The sequence below is a fragment of the Alligator mississippiensis genome, chromosome 4 (genome assembly GCF_030867095.1).
Source record: "Alligator mississippiensis isolate rAllMis1 chromosome 4, rAllMis1, whole genome shotgun sequence".
Classification (NCBI taxonomy): Eukaryota; Metazoa; Chordata; order Crocodylia; family Alligatoridae; genus Alligator; species Alligator mississippiensis.
In genome coordinates, this window is record NC_081827.1 from 151,780,154 (window position 1) to 151,801,379 (window position 21,226).

General features: G+C 44.1%; 1 protein-coding gene across 2 annotated transcripts in view; it reads right to left on the reverse strand.

Moving 5' to 3' along the window:
- The window catches only part of LOC102560513 (scavenger receptor cysteine-rich type 1 protein M130), a 71,900-nt gene extending 52,561 nt beyond the window's left edge, over positions 1 to 19,339 (reverse strand). Inside the window, exons 1-2 of one of the 2 annotated variants that reach the window (XM_059726792.1) lie at positions 19,240 to 19,339; positions 16,292 to 16,434 (exon numbers count right to left, since the gene is read on the reverse strand). In XM_059726792.1, the coding sequence (XP_059582775.1) occupies positions 16,292 to 16,373 (82 nt within the window). In that variant the 5' untranslated portion in view covers positions 16,374 to 16,434; positions 19,240 to 19,339. Of the gene's footprint in view, positions 1 to 16,291; positions 16,482 to 19,239 lie in introns of both variants that reach the window. The other variant, XM_059726791.1, reaches the window with a different exon arrangement.
- Between the last annotated feature and the right edge of the window lie 1,887 nt (positions 19,340 to 21,226).

The window sequence follows — 21,226 nt, forward strand, 5'->3', positions numbered from 1 at the left end:
CTTCCTCACTGGGAGAGTGGGAACAGGTAAGGGCCCCACTGGGCCAGGGACCAGGGGCTCCCATTGGAGGAAAGGGGGCCAGGAGTGCAGGGAGCCACATGCTATGGGGCCCGGCTGGGATGGCCCTGCACACTGCAGGAGCATGGGAACTGCATGCTATGGTGCTAGGTCAGGCTGGTCCTGCTCGCTGCCACCACATGCAACTGGGAACTTGGGTAGGAGCACAGGAGCTGCATGCTATGGGACTCGGTGGGGCTGGCCCTGCACCCTGCCACCACATATGGCTGGGACTTGGGCGATACCATGGGAGCTGTGTCCCAGAGCTGGGTCAAGCTGGACCTGCTTGCTGCTTCCATGTGCAGCTGGGGACATGAGCGGGAGCTGTGAGCTATGGGGTAGGTGGGGCTGGCCCTGCATACTGCCACCAAGTACAGCCGGGGACTCAAGTAGGAGCAAGGGAGCTGTGCACTATGGGACTGGGTGAGGCTGGCCCCTCTCACTGCCACCACATGCAGCTCTGGAGACTCACACATTCTGGGGACTCCAAGGACCCAAACCCCCACACATACACACGCACCCTAAACACACACCCACGCCCTCCCACAGCTCCCAAACATACTCCCCCACAAACCCCACCCCCACCATACCCACATGCACACCCAGACCCTCCCGCACACCCTACATTCCCCACCTACCATATCCCCCACACACACCCCACATCCCACCATACACCCACACCCACTCAACCACACAGTCCCTCAACCACACACACCACACTCTCCCTACACACATATCCCTGCCCCACACAATATACAAGAGTAAGACTGTATTTTAAGGGATTAGGCAATCACCTTTATATATACTATGCAAACCCACATAAATCCAGACAATTTTTTTAAATAAAATTAAAATATGTTATAGGAGATGTTTGATTTTTCAATGTGATTTGTTGTGTGGGGGTTTTTTTCCAGTCCCAAGATGGCAAAGCCCCCCTCCTCCCAAAAGGAGTACTTCCAGGTCAAAGGGAGAGACTTCAGGTGGCAAAGGTCAGGAGTTAGGGATGGGACTTCAGGTCCTAAGATGGTTACCAAGGGGTGAGGTACCTGTCAAGGGCAGGGCTACCCTTGCAGGCCTTGACAGCGCACCAAAACTCATTAAGCGGCCCTCCAGCTGAAATAATTGTCCTCCCCTGATCTAAATGCTCATCTGAACAGAAGTTCAGGACAGTTAAATCAGGCAAAATGACAGATCAGATCTAAATTAGTTTATCCAAGGAGGTGAATTCACTTAGATCAGGAACAGGTAAGCTTGATCTAGTGGACATCTGCACACGTTCTGAGTGCAGCCCCAGGGCTAGGAAAGCCCAGCCACTGCCCCAGCCCAGGAGCTATGCTTTTCCTACTTCCTCACCCTGACCAGACTATTTTTAGACCTCCACTCCCTATGGGCAACCCCTCCTATGGACCACCAACCCATGCCCCACTCCTTCAGGCTTGCTTGCTCCCTAGCCCGATCCCACCAAATCACCCACTAACTCTCCTGCAGACCTGCTAGCCCCCGTCACCCTGACCTAACTTATCCCAGGTTCCTGACAGCTTCCAGCACCGCCGCTTCACATGCCACTCACAATCTATGATGATCACACAACTGCATGATCATAGACTGGGGGCGCATCTACATGAAACCCATTAATGTGCATTAGCCTAAGTTAATGCGCATTACCAGGAATTCATCTACGCATGAATGCCTTTAATGAGCATTGGCTTAGGCTAATCAAGCCTAAATTTGATACCTGCAAATTCAGGTATCAGATTTAGGCATGATCAGTTAATGTACATTAATACACACAGAGATGCAACCCACCACTAATGTTAGTGCCTTTAGTGCCAGGTCTGCCCTGTCACCATGGGACCAGCCTGAGCCCAGCCTCAAGGAACATCCAGGGGCTGGGGTGCTGGGCACCTGCCCCCTCTCCATGGCCTCCCACTCTGGGCTTGAAGACCCAAAATTTTGTAAATAGTTTTCCCCTTATATATAGCTTCCTACTTGTAAGCAGGTTTGGGTTTTTTGGGGGGTTTTTTAATCGGTGGTGGTGGGGAAGGGAGAGGTAAAAGGGATCTGTTGGTTGAAGTGGGGAGAGTGTTCTGTTGAGGGGGAAGGGGAGGGATGGAGATGGGTATTATGAGGGTAATAAAGTTTTTTTGTGTCACCTATATGCATGTCCTGAGAGTGGTGCTGAGCTTGGGCAGGGGGTAAGGGGTGTGTGGGCAGCAGGGCAGGTGGGGTGGAGCAGGGAGTACAGGAGGAGGGTGTTGGGCAGGGCCTCTTGCAACTACTTCCCTGGCCCCCACTGGCAGTTGTACAGCTGTCCCAGGGCCTGGGCAAGGGGGTCCTACTGGGGCCAGGAGGGTCAGTATCATGGCCAGCAAGAGCACGGGGTGCTGGTCATCGCTGGCGGGGACCAGGCCTGAGCAGCAGGGTGCTGGTCATTACTGGCAGGGGCAGCGGCAGCCCTGGAATGGGGAGGCAGGGTGGTCAAGGAGGAAGCTGCCATGCTCTGCCCCTGTTCTGGGTACGCAGCTCCTGGGCAGGGAAGGGGCTGGCCAGGGATCAGAGTTTCCTAGAAGGCTGACAGGTGCTGGCAGCTGGCTCTGACATCCACATGGTTGCCAAGTGCTGGCAGCCATGTGGCCAGAGGCTGGAGTTCCCCCCGGTGGCCACAGGGGCACATGGCACGGCTACAGGGACTTGGAACTAACTTTAACACCAAGTCCCTGCACATGTAGACACCTGCCAAAAATCGCTTAATGTGCATTAAACTTAGTTGCACTTAAATGCACGTGTAGACACACCCTGAGTGTAGCAAACATCTGCTCGTACCCCTAGAAGTGAAGTGATATCTGCAAGGCCACACAATAAATGTGGCAGATTCAAGAATGGAACCAGCGTTAGCTGATTCGCAGTTTCATAGATTCATAGATGTTAGGGTCGGAAGGGACCTCAATAGATCATTGAGTCCAACCCCCTGCATAGGCAGGAAAGAGTGCTGGGTCTAGATGACCCCAGCTAGATACTCATCTAACCTCCTCTTGAAGACCCCCAGGGTAGGGGAGAGCACCACCTCCCTTGGGAGCCCGTTCCAGACCTTGGCCACTCGAACTGTGAAGAAGTTCTTCCTAATGTCCAATCTAAATCTGCTCTCTGCTAACTTGTGGCCATTATTTCTTGTAACCCACGGGGGCGCCTTGGTGAATAAATACTCACCAATTCCCTTCTGTGCCCCTGTGATGAACTTATAGGCAGCCACAAGGTCACCTCTCAACCTTCTCTTGCGGAGGCTGAAAAGGTCCAGTTTCTCTAGTCTCTCCTCATAGGGCTTGGTCTGTAGGCCCTTAACCATACAAGTGGCCCTTCTCTGGACCCTCTCCAGGTTATCCGCATCCTTCTTGAAGTGTGGCGCCCAGAATTGCACGCAGTACTCCAACTGCGGTCTAACCAGTGCCCGATAGAGGGAAAGTATCACCTCCTTGGACCTATTCGTCATGCATCTGCTGATGCACGATAAAGTGCCATTGGCTTTTCCGATGGCTTCGTCACACTGCCGACTCACGTTCATCTTGGAGTCCACTAGGACTCCAAAATCCCTTTCCACTTCCATGCCACCCAGCAGGTCATTTCCTAGGCTGTAGGTGTGCTGGACATTTTTTCTCCCTAGGTGCAGCACTTTGCATTTCTCCTTGTTGAACTGCATCCTGTTGTTTTCTGCCCACTTGTCTAACCTGTCCAGGTCTGCTTGCAGCTGTTCCCTGCCCTCCGGCGTGTCCACATCTCCCCATAGCTTTGTGTCATCCGCAAACTTGGACAGAGTACATTTCACTCCCTCGTCCAAGTCGCTGATGAAGACATTAAAGAGTATCGGTCCAAGGACCGAGCCCTGCGGGACCCCACTGCCCACACCCTTGCAGGTCGAAACCGAACCATCTACCACGACTCTCTGGGTGCGACCCTCCAGCCAATTCGCCACCCACGGGACTGTGTAGTCATCCAAGTCACAGCCTCTTAACTTGTTCACCAGTATGGGGTGAGATACCGTATCGAAGGCCTTCCTGAAGTCTAAGTATACGACATCCACCCCTCCTCCTGTGTCCAGGTGTTTCATAACCTGGTCATAAAAAGAGACTAGATTGGTCAGGCACGATCTGCCTGCCACGAACCCGTGCTGGTTTCCCCTCAGCATAATTTGTCCTGCCGGGCTCTCACAAATGTGAGCCTTGATAATTTTTTCAAAGACTTTGCCAAGGATGGAGGTGAGACTGACTGGCCTATATTGCCCGGGTCCTCCTTCCTCCCCTTCTTGAAAATGGGGACCACATTGGCCCTTTTCCAGTCCTCCAGGACTTGGCCCGTGCGCCACGAGCATTCAAATATTCCCGCCAGTGGCTCTGCAATGATGTCGGCCAGTGCCTTCAGCACCCTCAGATGGAGCTCATCCGGGCCAGCCGACTTAAAGGCATCCAGTTCTTCCAAGTGATTCTGCACCATCTCAGGATCTACGCATGGAAGTCTGGCGCCTTGCTGCTGCCTCTCTACAACCCCAGTGAGAGACTTGTCGTGCCCCTCACTTAGGAACACTGAGGCAAAGAACTCATTGAGGAGTACAGCCTTGTCCCCTCTGTCCGTCACCAATTGTTTCTGCCCATTTAGCAGGGGTCCTATTCCTCCCTGGGCCTTCCTTTTACTCCCTATATATCTAAAAAACAATTTCTTGTGGTCTTTTACTTGGGTTGCCATCCTCAGCTCCATGGTAGCTTTGGCCCGTCTAACTGCCTCCCTACAAACACGAGCAGAGGAGGTATATTCGTCAGTGGTGATCTCTCCCTGTTTCCACTTTTTATGTGCTCCCCTTTTGGCCCTTAGGCTGCCCTGGATTTCTCTGGTCAGCCAGGGAAGCCTCCTGGCCCCTTTCCCTCTTTTACCTCACACGGGGATTGTCTTGCTTTGTGCCTGAAGGATCATTTCCTTAAGGCACAACCACCCTTCTTGGGCTCCCATCACTTCAAAACTCCTACTCTGCAGTGCGTCCTTGACTAATCACCTGAGTTCACTTAAATCAGCTTTCCTAAAGTCTAGCACTTTCACCCTACTAGTTACCTTACCCACTCGACGTCTTATGGTGAATTCTATTGTTAGATGATCACTGTCCCCCAGATGGCTACCGATCTGTAGGTCCCCTACCATGTCATCCCCCATTGCCAATACCAGATCCAGTATGGCATTCCCCCTAGTGGGACCGTGTACCTCCTGTGTCAGGTGGAGGTCCTGTACACAGGTTAGAAACCTGCGTGAGCGGTGGCACTTTGCTGTCTGTGACTCCCAGCAGATGTCCGGGTAGTTTAGGTCCCCCCAGTGAAGGGTTTGCATGAAAAAGCTGTTGGTAAGTGACATGGATGGCCTGAGCTAAGCACCCATTCACTCCATGATGTCCTCACAACAGCAATTACCAAAGAGTAGATTATTGTTATTCCTTTGCTGTCAGTGGGACAAGGGTAGTATATAACCTTGAACTCTTCTCTACTGCTGCATGTTTACTGTCTGGTTTGAACAAGTACCATTGTGTTATGGCTGACTGTGCATTTCATGACTGGTGCAGTAGAGCATTCAATCACCTGTGAGCTTTTGGCCTAGCCTGTATTTTAAAGATCTGCTTGTATTGGTCCTATCAAGTTGTGGGTTGATCTTCTGAAGGAAGAATACAGATAGTTGAAGTAGAGTTTGCAGGTGACCTGAGGAAGTTAATCTGTTCATGTATCACCTGAATGCCACTGTATTTGCACATTTCAATGAACAGTTCTCTTAACAAAGACTGAGTTTAATTTTAAAACATGAAGACTTCCCATGCTTATACAGTGTGCAGTATATAAAACATGGTGGCAGCATGAAGTTTAGGAACACAGTCAGTAGAGACTAGAGCGTGATTTTGAAAATCAAGCAGCACCTGGAGAGTAAGCAGACAAACTCCAGTGAGCAGGAATGCTGAACCCCAGACAAAACACCTTGCACAGGCAATAGAAACAGGATTGGAGTCTTGTTATAGGTCTGAGCATGAGGAATAGAGATGTGTAAATGAGAGTAAAGCCTTTTCACTCTCTCAGCTGGAAAACAAGGACAAGAAATGAGTGACACAATGCTGCCAGGAAAATATCCAAAATATGGAGGAATTGATTAAAGTGTTTGAATCCTGTGGCCTGAAGCAGAATGTGGTGGTAGAGTTGGGGAGGTGCTCCAATCTATGAGGAATGATTCGGCTTATAGGGTGGTGTTGTCTGCAGTCCTCCCAAAGGCTCTTTGCTGAACTGCAGATTGAAACAAAGCAGAAATACCACATTTTCACTCATATAACTTGCACCTTTTCCTCAAAAAAAAAATCAGCTTCTGGACACTGGAGTTTGTATTATAAGTAAGGAAATATGGTAACAGCATTTTCTGTATCATAATCCTCTGCCAGGGAACAGAGAAAGCAACAGTGCATCTGCTCCACAGGGGGTGCATTTACACTTGCACCCAACTGTGCAGTTGTTACAGTCATTTAGTACCTGCTTAAGCCAGTACTAAATGACTGAACAGTAACCACCATTACTGTGCAGTTCCGGTGCCTCATGGGTCATTTCCAACCCTACTGCACAGTAGCTATGAACCACTGTGCAGCAGTTGGTTGCTACTGTGCAGTGGTTTTGGTGTCATGATTCATACTTGCCAATGCTATGTCACCATAGCAACAAGCTACATTCACCATAGTTCATCCCTATGGCGACATAGCGTCTCATATAGACACACCCAGGGAGTGGCATAATGCCCATTCTGAACTCCATAGCTGCTACTAGTGTACTAACCAGTATTTTCAGGGAAAGATTTTTTTTTTCAATCACTCTGCCTCTTGAAAACAAGGTGTGTATCTTATGCTGGGACATGTTGTATGCAAGAAAATAGTTGGTTTAAGTTTATGGTACCTCAAGACTGAAACAGATGAGCTGGACTGACAGGTGGCTGGATATCAAGAGGTGGCTGTGGAACAGTAGAAACACTATGAGAGCACAGAGTAATGGCAGTGCAGTTGGAAATGGCACAGGATGAACAGCATGAGAAAGTGGCACACCACCCTTTAATGTTGTTGCTGGAAATCACAAGCTAGCAGGAAGATGGAAGGCTTGACCTTGCCTGGTATGAATTGATTGTGCAGTCTAATACAGTGGTTGGGACCATGGTGGAGAGTGGTGGTTCTGATCCAGAAGCTAGATGGCCTCCTTAAATAGGAACCTGCTGCCCATTTCAGGAAATCAAATAGTGTGTAGACAGACCCAGTTGACCAATCAAGCAAGGTATCAAGTTGTTCCTTGTTTGATTGATTGATAAACCTTAAGTTTATCAATTAGATAAACTTCTGCTGTACTATACTATTCAAGTCTGAATGCTGCCGAACTGATTTATTCCATTATCTTGAAACATCTCAGGTCCTGATGAATCCATTTGCTCACGATCTTACTTGACATTCTGAGTTGAAAGCCAGGCCTTTTGCCTACTATTAGGTTGCATTCAGGGTGCCAGTTTTACACCTTACTCTTGTTGTGTGTGAGCAGATCCACAGTGGCAGGAACTAAAAAGATGGAGGATAGGGCAGAAGAAAAACAAGGGTGAAAGCCATAGTTCACAAAAAAAGGGGTTTGTTCATTGAAGGCATCAGGTGACTATATGCAAGTTCTTCATAGGGCAAAAGGGAAGCCCATTTATTTGGATAATTGAGAAACAGTGTATATATTGCTCCAGGATTTGGTTTAACCCTCTGTTGGCCAGTAATTTGTGGCTGGTACCTTGACAAAAATCAAGGGTTTAATTCTAAAGAACTCAGAAACAGGACTGGAAGGGGTTCCCTGGACCATCAAGTCCTGTCCCCTGCACTTGCAGGCAATCACACCAGAAAGAAGAAAATTTTGACTCCTGTTTAGACACAGTGGCAACTGGCAGTCTGTGCCAGTGAGCAGGCATATTCTAAAAATGAACAAAATGTTTCTTGGTGCGAGATAAGTGGAGACACATACAGTCATCTTGCGTGTGTTACAATCTGCCCTTCCTCCAGGGCTGCCAATCTTTATTTTTCTCCCCCTCATACAGAACTCCGGTCCTCTCTAGTAGGTCTAGAGGACCAGGGCTCTATGATCACTCCATATCTCTGTTTCTTTAGAACAAACAAGATAAGATTACAACTCATTATAATTAACAATAAACTACAACCCTTAAAACTATTTACACTGATGTACCAACCAATCAATATATACAACTAAATCTATAAATAAATATTTAAAAGCCAATTCTCTGCTGAGGTCTGCTCAGTCTTCCTGACCTCGTTCTAAACTCTTGAGCTCTAACTGAGCCTTCCTTCCATCTTCCTTGAATACATTCATTTTCATGCTCTGACCCTCTTCCTTCTAGTAGTTGATCTTCTTTATGTTGGGGTGTAATATACTGAAGATAAACCCTATTTCTCCAAAGAAGGCCTTCTGCAGTCTCAACTAAGTAGAATCTAAGAGTGTTTGTCATATTTTGGACAGTTCCAAATATTTGGGAACTTTTGAACTCTTTCCCTAGCAGCAGCTCTGGTAGTGTTTTGCTCTGTGTCTATACTGAAGTTTTTTTCTGCTGCTGAAGTTTTAGTTCAGCGTCAGATTTCCTGTAGACAGCATTTTTTTCTTTGTTGGATTCCTCACAACATTTTGCTAAAATTGGTATATCCTCTGGCCCTGTCCATTTTAACAGAAATGAATTAGTTTCTGGTAAGCGTCATCCTTTCCTTCCTCATTTGTAATTGCCAGGCAGGTAAGAGGCGAGCTGTTCACAGGCCCAAGACACTGTCAAGTCTTCTTTTCCACTTAAGCATAGCGTTGCTGCATGTCAGTAAGACATCTTCATATAAATGCAAGAGGCCTCCAGCATCCTTTTGGCTGTGTTTGAATGAGTACTGCTCCAAAACTATACAAACATACATCTGCTGTTACTACCACATGTTAATGTACTAAATACCATGCTAAAACAGGTGGCGATGGCAGTAGTTGTTTGATTATATTCAGTGCCCCTTGCTATGTGTTCTCCCAGACCCACATATTGTGTCCATTAAGGAGATCTCTTATGGGTTTTGTTAGCTGTTCTAAATATGGCAAAAATGTTCTAAACTGGTTGGCCCTCCCAGCAACTTCCTTATGGCCGGAACATCTTGGGGTTCACGTAAGGCAATCAATGCCTTTATTTTTGTATCGGTATGACTGAACTCATTTTTGCTAATCATATATTCAACGAATTTGTGTGTTCCTTCCTAAATAAATATTTCTCATTCAAAGTCAAACCAGACTGTTAGAAACATTGCAAAAGAGCATGTAGATGTCCATCATGTTCCTGTATATTTTTGCCATATACCAACACAGCATCTGCATGGCAAAGGATGTGAGGCAGCCCTGTTACAATCTGAGATGCATGTTTTTAGAAATGCTCTAGTTCTGATGATATGCTAAAAGGAAGCTGGCTGAAATAATTACCCTGTTCAAGAGTTTATGAATGTTGTTAATAGTCTAGATTCTTTGGCAAGAGGGATTTGCCAAAATCTTACTATTAACATCTAATTTTGAGAACACTTTCATTTCTGACAACTGAACCAATGTCTATTGTACTGAAAGATACGTGTCTTTTTGCTAAGTAAGGTCCACACAAATGTGAATTTTTACATTGGGTTTTAGTTGTAAAATTATACCTGCACACCAGTCTATGGGCTCATTTATTTGGGAAATAACTAATTGTTTCCATCATCTTTAATTGCTCCTTGACATTCTGAAATGGGGATGCACCAAGGAGCTGTTAAAGCAAATGGAGTTGGTGATGGCAACCAAATTCATTTTATATTCCCCTGACAGCTTCCCCAACCCTGTGAATACCTAAGGATGATTTCTTGTATGGTTTGCATTTTGCTATTAATTGAGCCTAATTTTTTCTACTAAGTGTAGTCCTTGTATTGTTGGCAATCCCAACAAGGGAACTGTTAACCCTCGTGCCACATAAATAGTTTGTGACAGCATTTTGCCTCGTTTCCAGTTTTCCCCTCAAACTAGCCACATTTCTAATAACATTCTGAGGGACAAGCAATATTGTATCTGATCTTTGCAGACCTCCATCCAACAATGGATCATAATCTATTGCAGGATGGCAGTAATTACAGTTCCAATGTTTATTTTGAAGTTAATGGTTCAACTATTGAGATTTATATTTGTGTTGTTGATTCTTCTATTGAGGATATAGTTCCTAATAGCATAAGCTTATTGTCATCCAATGCCATCTACCCCTCCTGAATTAACCTGGATGATCTCCACTCCCTTACAAAAAGTCCTTTTTGTGACGTTTCTTGCATTCTGTATTTATTGCTGAACATTGCTGCTGATGGCAATTTGGTGTTTTGCCTCTTCTGCCATACCTTTGCTTGTTTTCACTGTTAAAGTTTCTTAATTGTTTTTGCCTCATTTTTGCTCTACTTTTATATCTTAGATGTGAGGGTCCCTTCCTCTCTTGGATTTTCTCTTTACTATAAATCAGTGTTATCTAATTAAGTTTTAGATGCACTTATTAGCCTGTAAGTCATACTGCTGTTTCTGTATTCTTTCTTAACTGCTGTTATGGCTTTTGCTAGTTCTGGAGCTAACTGCAGTTATGTTGGTAAATTGACATTTTTAATGCCTACCACAATCCTGTCTCTTATGAGTTCTTCCTTCAAAACTCCGTAATTTCAGTGTTCAGCAAGAGCTTGAACTACAGTAATAAAAGATTAGGCTGTTTCCCTTGGTTCCCAATATCTCATATTAAATTTAGTTTTTTAAGATATCATTTACCTATAAAATGTGCCTTGAAAGACTCCTTCACATTTTTATACTCCTCCTTTACTCCTCAGTGAGGTGGGCACATAGACTATCATCCACAGCCTCTCCCATGGCAAAGATGAGGGCATTTCCCTGGAGTTCTTGTGCATTTTCTGCTGAACCTGAAACCATCTGGAACTGCTCAAACTTTCTGATGCAGCAAGGCCAGTTGCCTGCACACCCATTTTCAAACTTCTCTAGCAAAGGTATCTGTGTCACTGCCTCCATAGCTGAACTGGGCTTTCAGCCCACCTCCTCCCTGCTGCAGTGTACCCAGCCTCTCCCCAACTCTGTCTGTATTCTGGAAGCTTGGTGGCTCCTCTCTCTCTCTTTTTTCCAAAGAGAAGTATCAGGCCCACTGCTGATAACCTGTGGCATGAGTGAGACGGAGACCTACACAGCCGTATTGTGCATGTTGAAATCTGCCTCTAGAGCTATCCAATCTTTATCTTTGTCCACCTAATACAGCCTTCTGATCCTCTACAGTAGGTCTAGGGGTCTGTAATCACTCCAGACGCGATGGCTCCATATGAAATAAAATGTGTCATGTTTCCCTCAAAGTCAAGTGAGATCAATACTGCAGAGCAACAGCAAAGGTAAAATAGGTAACAGGATTCACCTCAGAGGGTGGCCATGGTGGCTGCATTAATCCTGCCCTACCCACCCTAGTCTCCCACTGGCTACTGCCCTCTTGCCTCACCTGTCATGCCTTGATGAAAGAAAGGATCATACAGTTGGGATGGGTGCCTTTAGAGGCCTGTGTGAACACTGGGTGACCTTTCCCTTTTTTTTTTTTAGTTTTGTTGGTCATTTTGCCTAGTAGCAGTAAGAAGCTACAGTTCTGTCTTGTCCTTCCCAAAGAAAATCATGGACAGGATAGGATGAAGAAGAATGATGTACTAGAGAAACATATTGAATCAATATAGAGTGATGGAACATTAGGATGGCTGGTATGGAAAAAAGGTCTGGCAAGTGAATTGATGTGCATTACCCAAGGACGTGTGTAGACAAAATGGGGCCCTAAATTGAAGCGGTGGGTTTTTAAAAACACCGCTGCAATTCAGTGCCCTTTAAACCCATGTCATGCACATACCTGAACTTACCTGTTTCTCCAGGGGCAGGGAGGGGACAGGCAGAGAAGGTGAGCTACTAGTGGTCAGAGCAGTCTCTGGGCTGCAGGATGGGGGGGGTCTAATGCTTCCCTCCACAGCAGCACCCCTCCACCCCAGGTGGCACCCACCCGCAGGCACCCGGCTTCAGTGGTCCCAGGGGGCACCGCAGCCACAGAAGGAAGCACCAGGCCCCCACGCATCTCAGACAGGCATGCTCCAGGGGAAAAAGATCAGGTTTGCTGCTTTTCTTGGGCAGAGCCTGCCTTTCCAGGCTGCTGCTCTGCAGGGCTTCCTGCAGAGCCCCTGAGCTGCACGGAGCCCAGTGCTTTGCTCTGCAGCTGTAGGGCAACAAACTGAAACTCCTCAGAGGAGTTTTAGTTTGCTGCACCCCAAGTCATTTAAGGCTCATTACACCACCAAATTTCCTCCAGCAGCTGGAATTACTGTGCAATACACTGCCAACGCATGCAAACACCGACACCATTAAAGCCGCGCAAAAGCATTTCACCCACTTTAAAGTGTCATGCACACATGCCCCCCGTTTCATCTACACACAGCCCAAGATATCTGTTGAGCCCTGATTCTGTCAAGCTTAGAACAGGCCGTGCATAAACAAGGAAGATTTAGTCAAGGTGTTCACCAAGATAGAGATTACCCATCTGGTGCATTTAGCACACAGTAAAACAGGGAAGCTCCTTAAAGGGGTGACACCTTCTCAAGGACTCAGTCTATCCCCCAGAGTTTCCAAAAAATAAGGCAGGATAGAAAGGCATGCAGATACCATTTTGATTACCTCTATCCAAAATCAGAACTGACATTTAAAGTCCAACAGAACTGACACAAAACTGCAATGATATCAGAAAAGTGAAATATCTCCTGAGAGACATTTCAGATGAAAGTTGTTTTTTATATTTCAGTCAAGAAATGTACATTCTTTTCTGGAAACTTCACGTTGATTCAATGCAAAAATATTTTTTATTTTACTTTTTGAAAGAAACTAAAAGCTTAATTTATTTTAAACCAAAAATATTAAGTAAAAGTCATTTGAGAGCACAATGAAGTTAAATGGTTTGTTTTGATATTTATTATGGGAGAATTGACATCGTAACAAAAACATTCTGCCAAAAAAATAAAAAAAAAAAATTTAAAAAAAATAAAAGTCAAATCTTATTATTAGGTCTATAATTTCACTACAGTAATTTCTAGTAAATTTCACAGCAGAGTGAAAAAATTGTGGAAACAACTCAGGAATAACCTTAAGGCATTTTCCTTCTGTAGAACATGGCCTCAGAGGAATTGTAGTTTGGGGGAAATAACCCTATTCTTTCATATAATATAGGCAGACTCCTCTATCTGAAGTACATCACCCATGACCCTTTCCATTTTCTCCTGAATGGTAAGATTCATCATGGGGTCATTGAGTTTCTTCTTCTTCTGATTGCTATGACAAAATTAGTCTTGTTCAATATACCTTTGTGAAGAAAAGGGACATTCCTAGGCCCTGTAATTAGGAATCTGTCTTTGATTTCAGATCTGCAGCTAATATACAATGTGTGTTTTCAAACACATCTTCGACATGCTAGTGAAAATATCACTTACAAAAGGAGCACAGATGGTTAGCCATATGGTAGAGACTTTCAGGGTATAGCAAGATGTCAGTGATGTTATTTCCTGCTTCCCATCCACAGAAAAAGGAATAGATTGTAGGAAAACACATTTCTGAGAGCATTCTGCAATAAAAACATGTAGTATAGCTCATCCCAACTGAGCTACAGGGCACACACCATGTTGGTCAGTGGCTTAAAATTAATTCAGCTGCTTATGGGTCAATAAAAGAGAGTGTTGCTAGTCTTTGATCTAAAACTTCATCCTGACATACGTACCTATGTGCCCAAACAGCTCTGGAGCCCAGCACTTTCTGCTATAGAGAGCCATAGAAGTTACTTCCAGGGTCAACCCCCTGCTTTTCTGTTTAGCTCTTACAAGAGTTTTTGTGTATCCCAGATAGTTTCTCAAGGAACCAAGAACAACAGCCTGCACAGAAGTCCAGTGGAATGGCATCTTCCATCTCTATATTTGACCTCAGCAAAACAGGAAATCAAGGAGGATCCTAGAAGGTCCTAGTCACCACCAGCCAACTTTAACTCTTGTCCTTCCTGACTAGTGAAAGTACTGAGAGTATTTGGAACTCCAACTAACACACTTCATCAACACTTCCTCTGAGCAGGGAATCTCCCAGTCCTGACCACTTCCCCCATTATCCCTTAAGCATGCCATAATCTGAACATTATTCCAGGAAGTATAGTTGATGTGGCTACCAGCCAGTATCTAATCTCCCACTCCTGAGCAAGTTAATGGTGCCATCCACTAAGAGTTTTCACCAATTCCATCTGCATGTGGCTTGTAACTTGGTCTTTTCCCCAATCAGTCATCACAAAAAGACACAAAGAGAGATGGATGATCCCATATTTAATTCACTTGGTGCGATTCAAGTCATGGAAGTTATAGGAGGATTATTAAAGTAAATGCATCATCAAACATATTGTTAAAGAAATTGTCTTAAAGTCCTTTTCCATCCTTAAATTTAAGGAAGGAAAACTCAGCACTGTGTACAGTGGTAAGATTCAACAATCTATAAGTGGCAAAAGAGAATTATTTAGTTATGATCCCAAACAAGAGACAAAATCCTCATGAAACTGGAAGACAGCCTGGGCAAGTAGAAGTAACGTATAGGACACAAAGCTTTTGATAACATTGTTTCACTGAAAGTATTGAAAAAAGTGCTGAACATTTGAATTATATTTAATCTTTAAAATTCAGAGATAATTTAATCAGAGCTAATTTTCTCAATTTCTGATAGCTGTCTTGGGAATAAAAAGAAACAGGTTGATTCTTCAATCACCCCCAGTTTAAGAGAACTTAAAGTTTTCAGCACACTGAAGTCCATGGACTTTTTTTAAGAAGTGTTAAGAGGAGCCGGAGGTGCTCTCAATAGTAATGTTACCGATAATATTTTATTGGAAATCATATTTGCTCCAAGTTACCACACATAGGCTTATGTTTAGAAAGTGATAGCCAGATTCTAACTTATTGTCTCATGCAGAGTTGTATCCGTTATTTAAAAGGACACAACCTATAGAATACCGCAGAATAAATTTGAGGCTGCTCTTCTGACACAAAATCAAACTAAAAGAAAGGCAACTTTTTAACCAAGACCTATTAAGTTTACTGAACAAATTGTTTATGAGCAGAGTCCATAGCAGCCTTCTCTCCCTACAGGATGCTTACTGAAGTTAAAAGGAGTCACACCCACTTAAAGAGAGTATATGGCCCTATGAGTTCAGAAGGCTCATTGCCTAATTGATGTCAATCCTGTTAGCCAGTGGAATGCCCTGCTATTTCCCTCTAATAAAAAGTCCAATTTGATCATTAGAATTTGCCGAAGTCTGATCTATCTCAAGTTCTTTATTAATTGCTCCAGAAAATGTCATTGCTCTTGGAATCACCAGTTACTGCTTGTGCCTTCCCAGTCACACAGACCTTGCAGAAGCATCTGTGATCTGTAAACACTGACTGGGAGACTATAATTTGGCTCTGGAGGCTCTAAAATCTGATTCTCATCTTCAGCTTCAATTGGTTATACTACAGCTCCAGAACAGTGGTGTTTTAAGTGGTAGCAAGTTCACAGGCATGGAGTTCCATATCCTGAGACAGAGAGAGAGAGACTGTTTGAACCATGATGGAGTTAGCCCAACATATTTGATGCAGAATGTAGTAGTTTTATTTCAGAGTGTGTTGACTGTAAATCTAGGCTTATTCAGTGTCCATACAAAGGCACAGAGCTGGGCAAGGGAGGGAGATGGGATTAAAACAGTACAAAAATTATTTTGATTTTCCATGTGGTTATTTGTTTAGCAAGGATTTTCTAAACATTAAAGCTACTAAAACCAAATGGAAGTGGTATAAGAATAGGCTAACAGGGTGGGATCACAGCGGTATAAAATATACGTAATCAGTGACTGAGTAAAAAAATTATTTTTATCCAGGCATAACCATCTTTACTCAGGATTACCAAGAGGAGATAATCAGAGAAATAGTTTTACTGTAGCTTGATTGCCTTTCTTCTCTTTGCTTCAGGGATTTCTGAAATAAAACCCTATTTCTCTTGGGTTGCACTTATCCTCCCAGTTCTAGTTTGCCAAGTTCATTCAGTGAAATAAAGCAGAGACTTACCCATAGTGAACTGAACAGAAAGGAGAAGCAGCCAAATAACTTGAGTGCAGAGATGTCCCTTCACTGCCATCCTGACCCTCATCCCCTGCTGACACCGCCCTGCCTGCACCTCACAGTCAGGGCTCTTCTGTGTCTGACAGGCACTACAAAGCAGTGGGAGGAAATATATAGACTCAGGTACTGGTATCAGCTGCAGGGAAGAACCAATAGAAACTAGTTTCACCTTTTTAGACATTATCAGAAGGTTTATCGCAAATGTTTCACAGCCTAAACCTCCAATGAAATTGTCAAACTCTGGCTGTGACCATATATGAGAGACAACCCTGCTTCTGATGTCACATTCGCTATACTATCGGACCATCGTGTAACCGCCATTTGGTGCACAATATTATGGAAAATGATTCTGTCTTATTGAGAAATGCAGACAGAGACATTGAGTGCTGATCATTAGCAATAACTAATTAAGAAAAGAAACTTGTAAAACTCAAAACACATAGAGTTATAAACTCCACACAAACTGCAGACCTGAGACTATAACTGGGATCAGATGTACCAGAAAGCAAAGAAACTGACCTCTTCTTCTCTAGAACCAACAATGCTCAAGGGGAACATCAGAGATGCATCATAACACCACAACCACTAATGTGACTGTCAATAGTGGCCAAGGCTTCCTGCTAGAAACAGTTCTTACTGCTTATATTATGAATATCCTTCAGTAGTACTATATGGACACACAACACATTTACTTCAGCATAACTTGATTTTATTCCATGGTAAAAATTACACTAACATAGGTGCGATTCATTCTACTCTTTGATGAAGTTGCCGTTTGGAAAGTGAGAAATAACCATACATTGGTATAAGTTACACACGTATTGATTATGTGTCCACTACCCCAGTCAGCTTCATCCAAGTAGTTATTTGCTCAACTTAAAATGACTCCTCCATCACCTAGTGGCCAGGTTTTTGCAATAGTGCCTACCATGGTCATCTCTCTGAAGCTAGCTACCCATGTGTCCACTCCTTACTAAGGAATAAATTTACAATGGAATAACATCTGGCATAAATTGCCCTGTATTAACCATGTTGTGTATCTAACCCCATGATGTAGGTACCCCTTAATTCATAAACTCTAAACGATTATCAGAAGGCAGGATAGTACCTTGAGCAGGGGGGTGGACTAAATGACCTTGTGAGGTCCTGTCCAGCCCTACTTTCCTATGATCCCTATTCTACAGAAAAAGGAGGTGAAGTACAGGGAAAGCACCCAAAGCAGCCAGTGGATCAGGGCAGAGCCAGGACTAGAACCCTGGTCTTCTCAGAGTCAATCCATTATTGCCTTGATGACAGCACAGCTTTCAATGTAATGCCTGCATACCCCTCCTCTTATTCTGTGCACTTTGTTATCCTTGAATAGGATTTATGTTACGCATTGCAGAGTTTAGCATGTGGAATTGCTAAGAGAAGCTGTGAAAGAAATCAGGGATATAATCCATATAACTAAATCTCAATAGCTTCATTACACAATGGTCACATTAACTTTAAGCACCAAAAACATTACTGTTATATCCATCTTCTCCTGCTCTTACTCTTTCACCATCCTCTCCAACATACAGTCCCCCACCATCATCTTCATCTCACCTTCTTCCCATCCCATTCATCCATTACCACTGTAGAAAGTAATTAGCACAAAAACTAATGTGCTTGTCTTCTGCCCTTAAACTCCATAGATGTCAGCTTGCTGGTGGGTCACTCACTCATCATGGTTGTTGCCTGCACAGTACTCTGAACTAGACCTTGCTTAAGCATTACAGGAAGAATACTATTTCCCCCATTGAATGGCTAAAGTGTAGTTGGCAATCAACTCTGAGTTTGCCAACTGTTGTATAGGTGTAATTCTATTACCCTCTCTGGCACCTAAGTAGAAGGGATTACCCTCTGAATAAGCACAGATACCTCCCTATTCCTATAATAGGCATGTATATTCAGTTGGGTGAATTGGAGTTGGCCTCAAGTACTCTGATTACCCACTAAATGGAACAGGATTCTGCCTTAAGCCTCTCCCCAAGCCATACTTCTTGCCTTTGGTCAACTAGATGTCTCTAGCCATGCTCCTGGTACATTAAATATACCCTTCTCAAGTTATCCCAGTTGCCCTCTTCTACCTGCTCCTTGCACTCCCATGCATGAGGTATGCATCTTAACTTTAAGTGTAGTTTGTGGGACTTCCGGTTAAGCTAAGCTGTAGTTATGCTAAGGCCTTGATAGAGAGCTCAGGAAAAACAGACCTTACTTACCTCTAGATGACTTGAGAAGAAATGTAAAAAGTAGAAGCCCATTAATGAGCAGAGAGGATGCTATGAGAAAGCAGTAATAGGAGTAAAGTAGAATGAATTGAGGGCACATGCACAAATAAGAATTGAATGGGCCAGTTATAAAGCTGGCAAAAAGACAAGTAGAAATGTATACCTGAACAGAAAAATAGCTAAGCATGGACATAAAAAAATTGAATATTTGGGGTGTTAAAAAAAAGGCCACAAGATTTGTTTATTTTGCAATGTAGCAGGGCATAATTCATGCAAGTAGTTGTTACCTTGCCCTGGAAAGTTTCACTGAGTTGAACCGATTATTAAACAGACCAGCTAGTATACTGTCCGCACTCACTTTGTTGTTTTGCAGCTGTTGCTTTTCAGCTTAGCTGTGTAGCTGAGGCCCCTCACCTTAGCCCAAACTGTGCCAGATCTCACCCTGGCTCAAACTTGCCAAGTCTTTAACTCAGACGGAAAACTGCAAGCAAAATTGCCAGGCTCCAAACCAGGTCAGTGTGCTCCAGCAATTCATACCCCCATGATATTAACCCACTCAAAATCCAGAAAAAAAAGCTCAAGGAGAAAGAGAGGGAAAGAAGCTGAGTCCCAAACTTTGAAACAGACTCTCTTTCCCTTTACCTTGGATTTTCTCTTCACATAGCTCTAACTCACTTCTCCAATGCATGGGAGGGGAGTAGAGACAGAAGAACACTCACTATCTCCACCCCCATAAAGTACACTCAGCTGTTCAACATTTATCTTCACTTAAGCATAGCACCTGTTGCCATATCAGAGAGGTGATATTGGGAGCATGCCTAAATTAGAAGAGCTAGGTTATATGGATTGGTCCACACCAACCAAATTGCAATGTGCATGTGCAAGACTACCCCAGCTGATTTATCAACCCAGTAATCCTTGAATAACACAAATTTGAACTCCCTCAACTAAAATCTATGAAAAATATGTGAACAGATCAATACAATCTACCTCTGTTGATGCTTTATTTTCATTTGGGGAAGTGCCACTTGAGTTCTGCAGCAAATTCAGAGTCATTTAAGTTATTTTAAAAAAAACCCATATGTGTAACAATACTTTCTGGGAAGGTATGAAGGTCAAGCAGTTGAGGGGAGGGGAGGGGAGAGCAGGAAATAGAAGAAGGGGTGAGGCTGCAATAAAGGGAGGCAGGTTTTGGAGAGGGTATATATGAAGATAGGTTGTGGAAGAAAGAAGAGTGGTGGGGTGTTATAAAGGAGCAGAGAGAACAGGAGGGATGGGAGACAGAGGAAAGGGGGAACAAGAATGGTGCAGTTAGACTAGGGTAGGGGGAGAGTGAAGGAGTTTGAGTACAGGGGTTATCACCCCCAGAACTTCCTTTCATATATATGGATGGGGGAGGTTTAACTGTCTCTCCTGCCACCATGTAAACTGGCATCTTTATCACCTTCTGAGCCAGAACCTGGAGTGGGTTTGAAGTTAATACACATTTAAAACTCTGAAAAGCCCAAAATGAATAGTTAACATACAGAACAACTGTATGCACAAAACGACTCAAATTTGTGTTTGGTAGCAAAAGCTCAGGGAAGTTTATTGTCATGTGAACAGTATGCTACCTGGTCTGTTTAATAATCAACTCAACTCTGACCATCCAAATGGTAATGTTTACTACAGTCTCTCAACATGCACAGCTCACTGATTGTTGGTTGCAACCCTAGAACTATATAGGAGTCTTGAACCAGCTCCAGTGAGGTGCCAGGGCTGGAACTGGCAATCGGCTAACTGTCAGGTCCAGCCCCACACTGCACCAGTCTTGAACTGCCTCTGGTGCAATGCCAAGGCTGGGACCAACAATCAGGTGATTATCCAGCTCCTATGCAGTGCTGAAGCTAGGACTGACAATCAGCTATTGTCAGTACAAACCCCGTACTGCACCAATCTTGAATTAGTATTATCTCTGTGAAGCAGCCCAACGGTAGCTGAACCTGTGTTACTTGATATGATCAAGAGATACTCCTCCCACAAAAAGTCATAAACATGCTATGCTCGAATCACACTTAGTCCATGTTTTACTACATGAATACATAGATGCTACCATTTTAAGTGCAGTTAACACATCCTAAGTGCAACATGTGCAACATGGCCTTTGATACTAATCCTGTACTCAGCTAATCGGAGCAGACTCGCAGGTGCTGCAGCCACAAAGGATGGCACTTATCTCCCAAGAGGATCACTGTCAAAATATCAGCCTCTGTGAGGGGTCCCACCCTGAGAGTTGAAAAGTAACCAGACCCATATCCTCAAGCAGGAAGAAGTGAGGAAAAGAAGAAAAAGAATGGAAGAGGGGGAGGAAGAAAAAAGAAGCAAAGACAAAGTATAGATCAAAAGGTCACCGGAAACTTGAAAGGGCAAAATCCTAGATGGATTTTTTTAATCTGTTGCATACCTAGACATCAGCCACCACAAGTGGATCAAACTGATCAGTTTCATGTCCTCAATGAAACTCCAGGATACTAAACAGTGGAGGTCTGTTAAGAAAAGAGAAAACACTGCAGAGGCTCCTCTTTAGTGCTCAGATGTGTGCCCCTGACTGCTAAGTCCTCCTAAGAGACCTTGACAGAGAGGTGTCTTG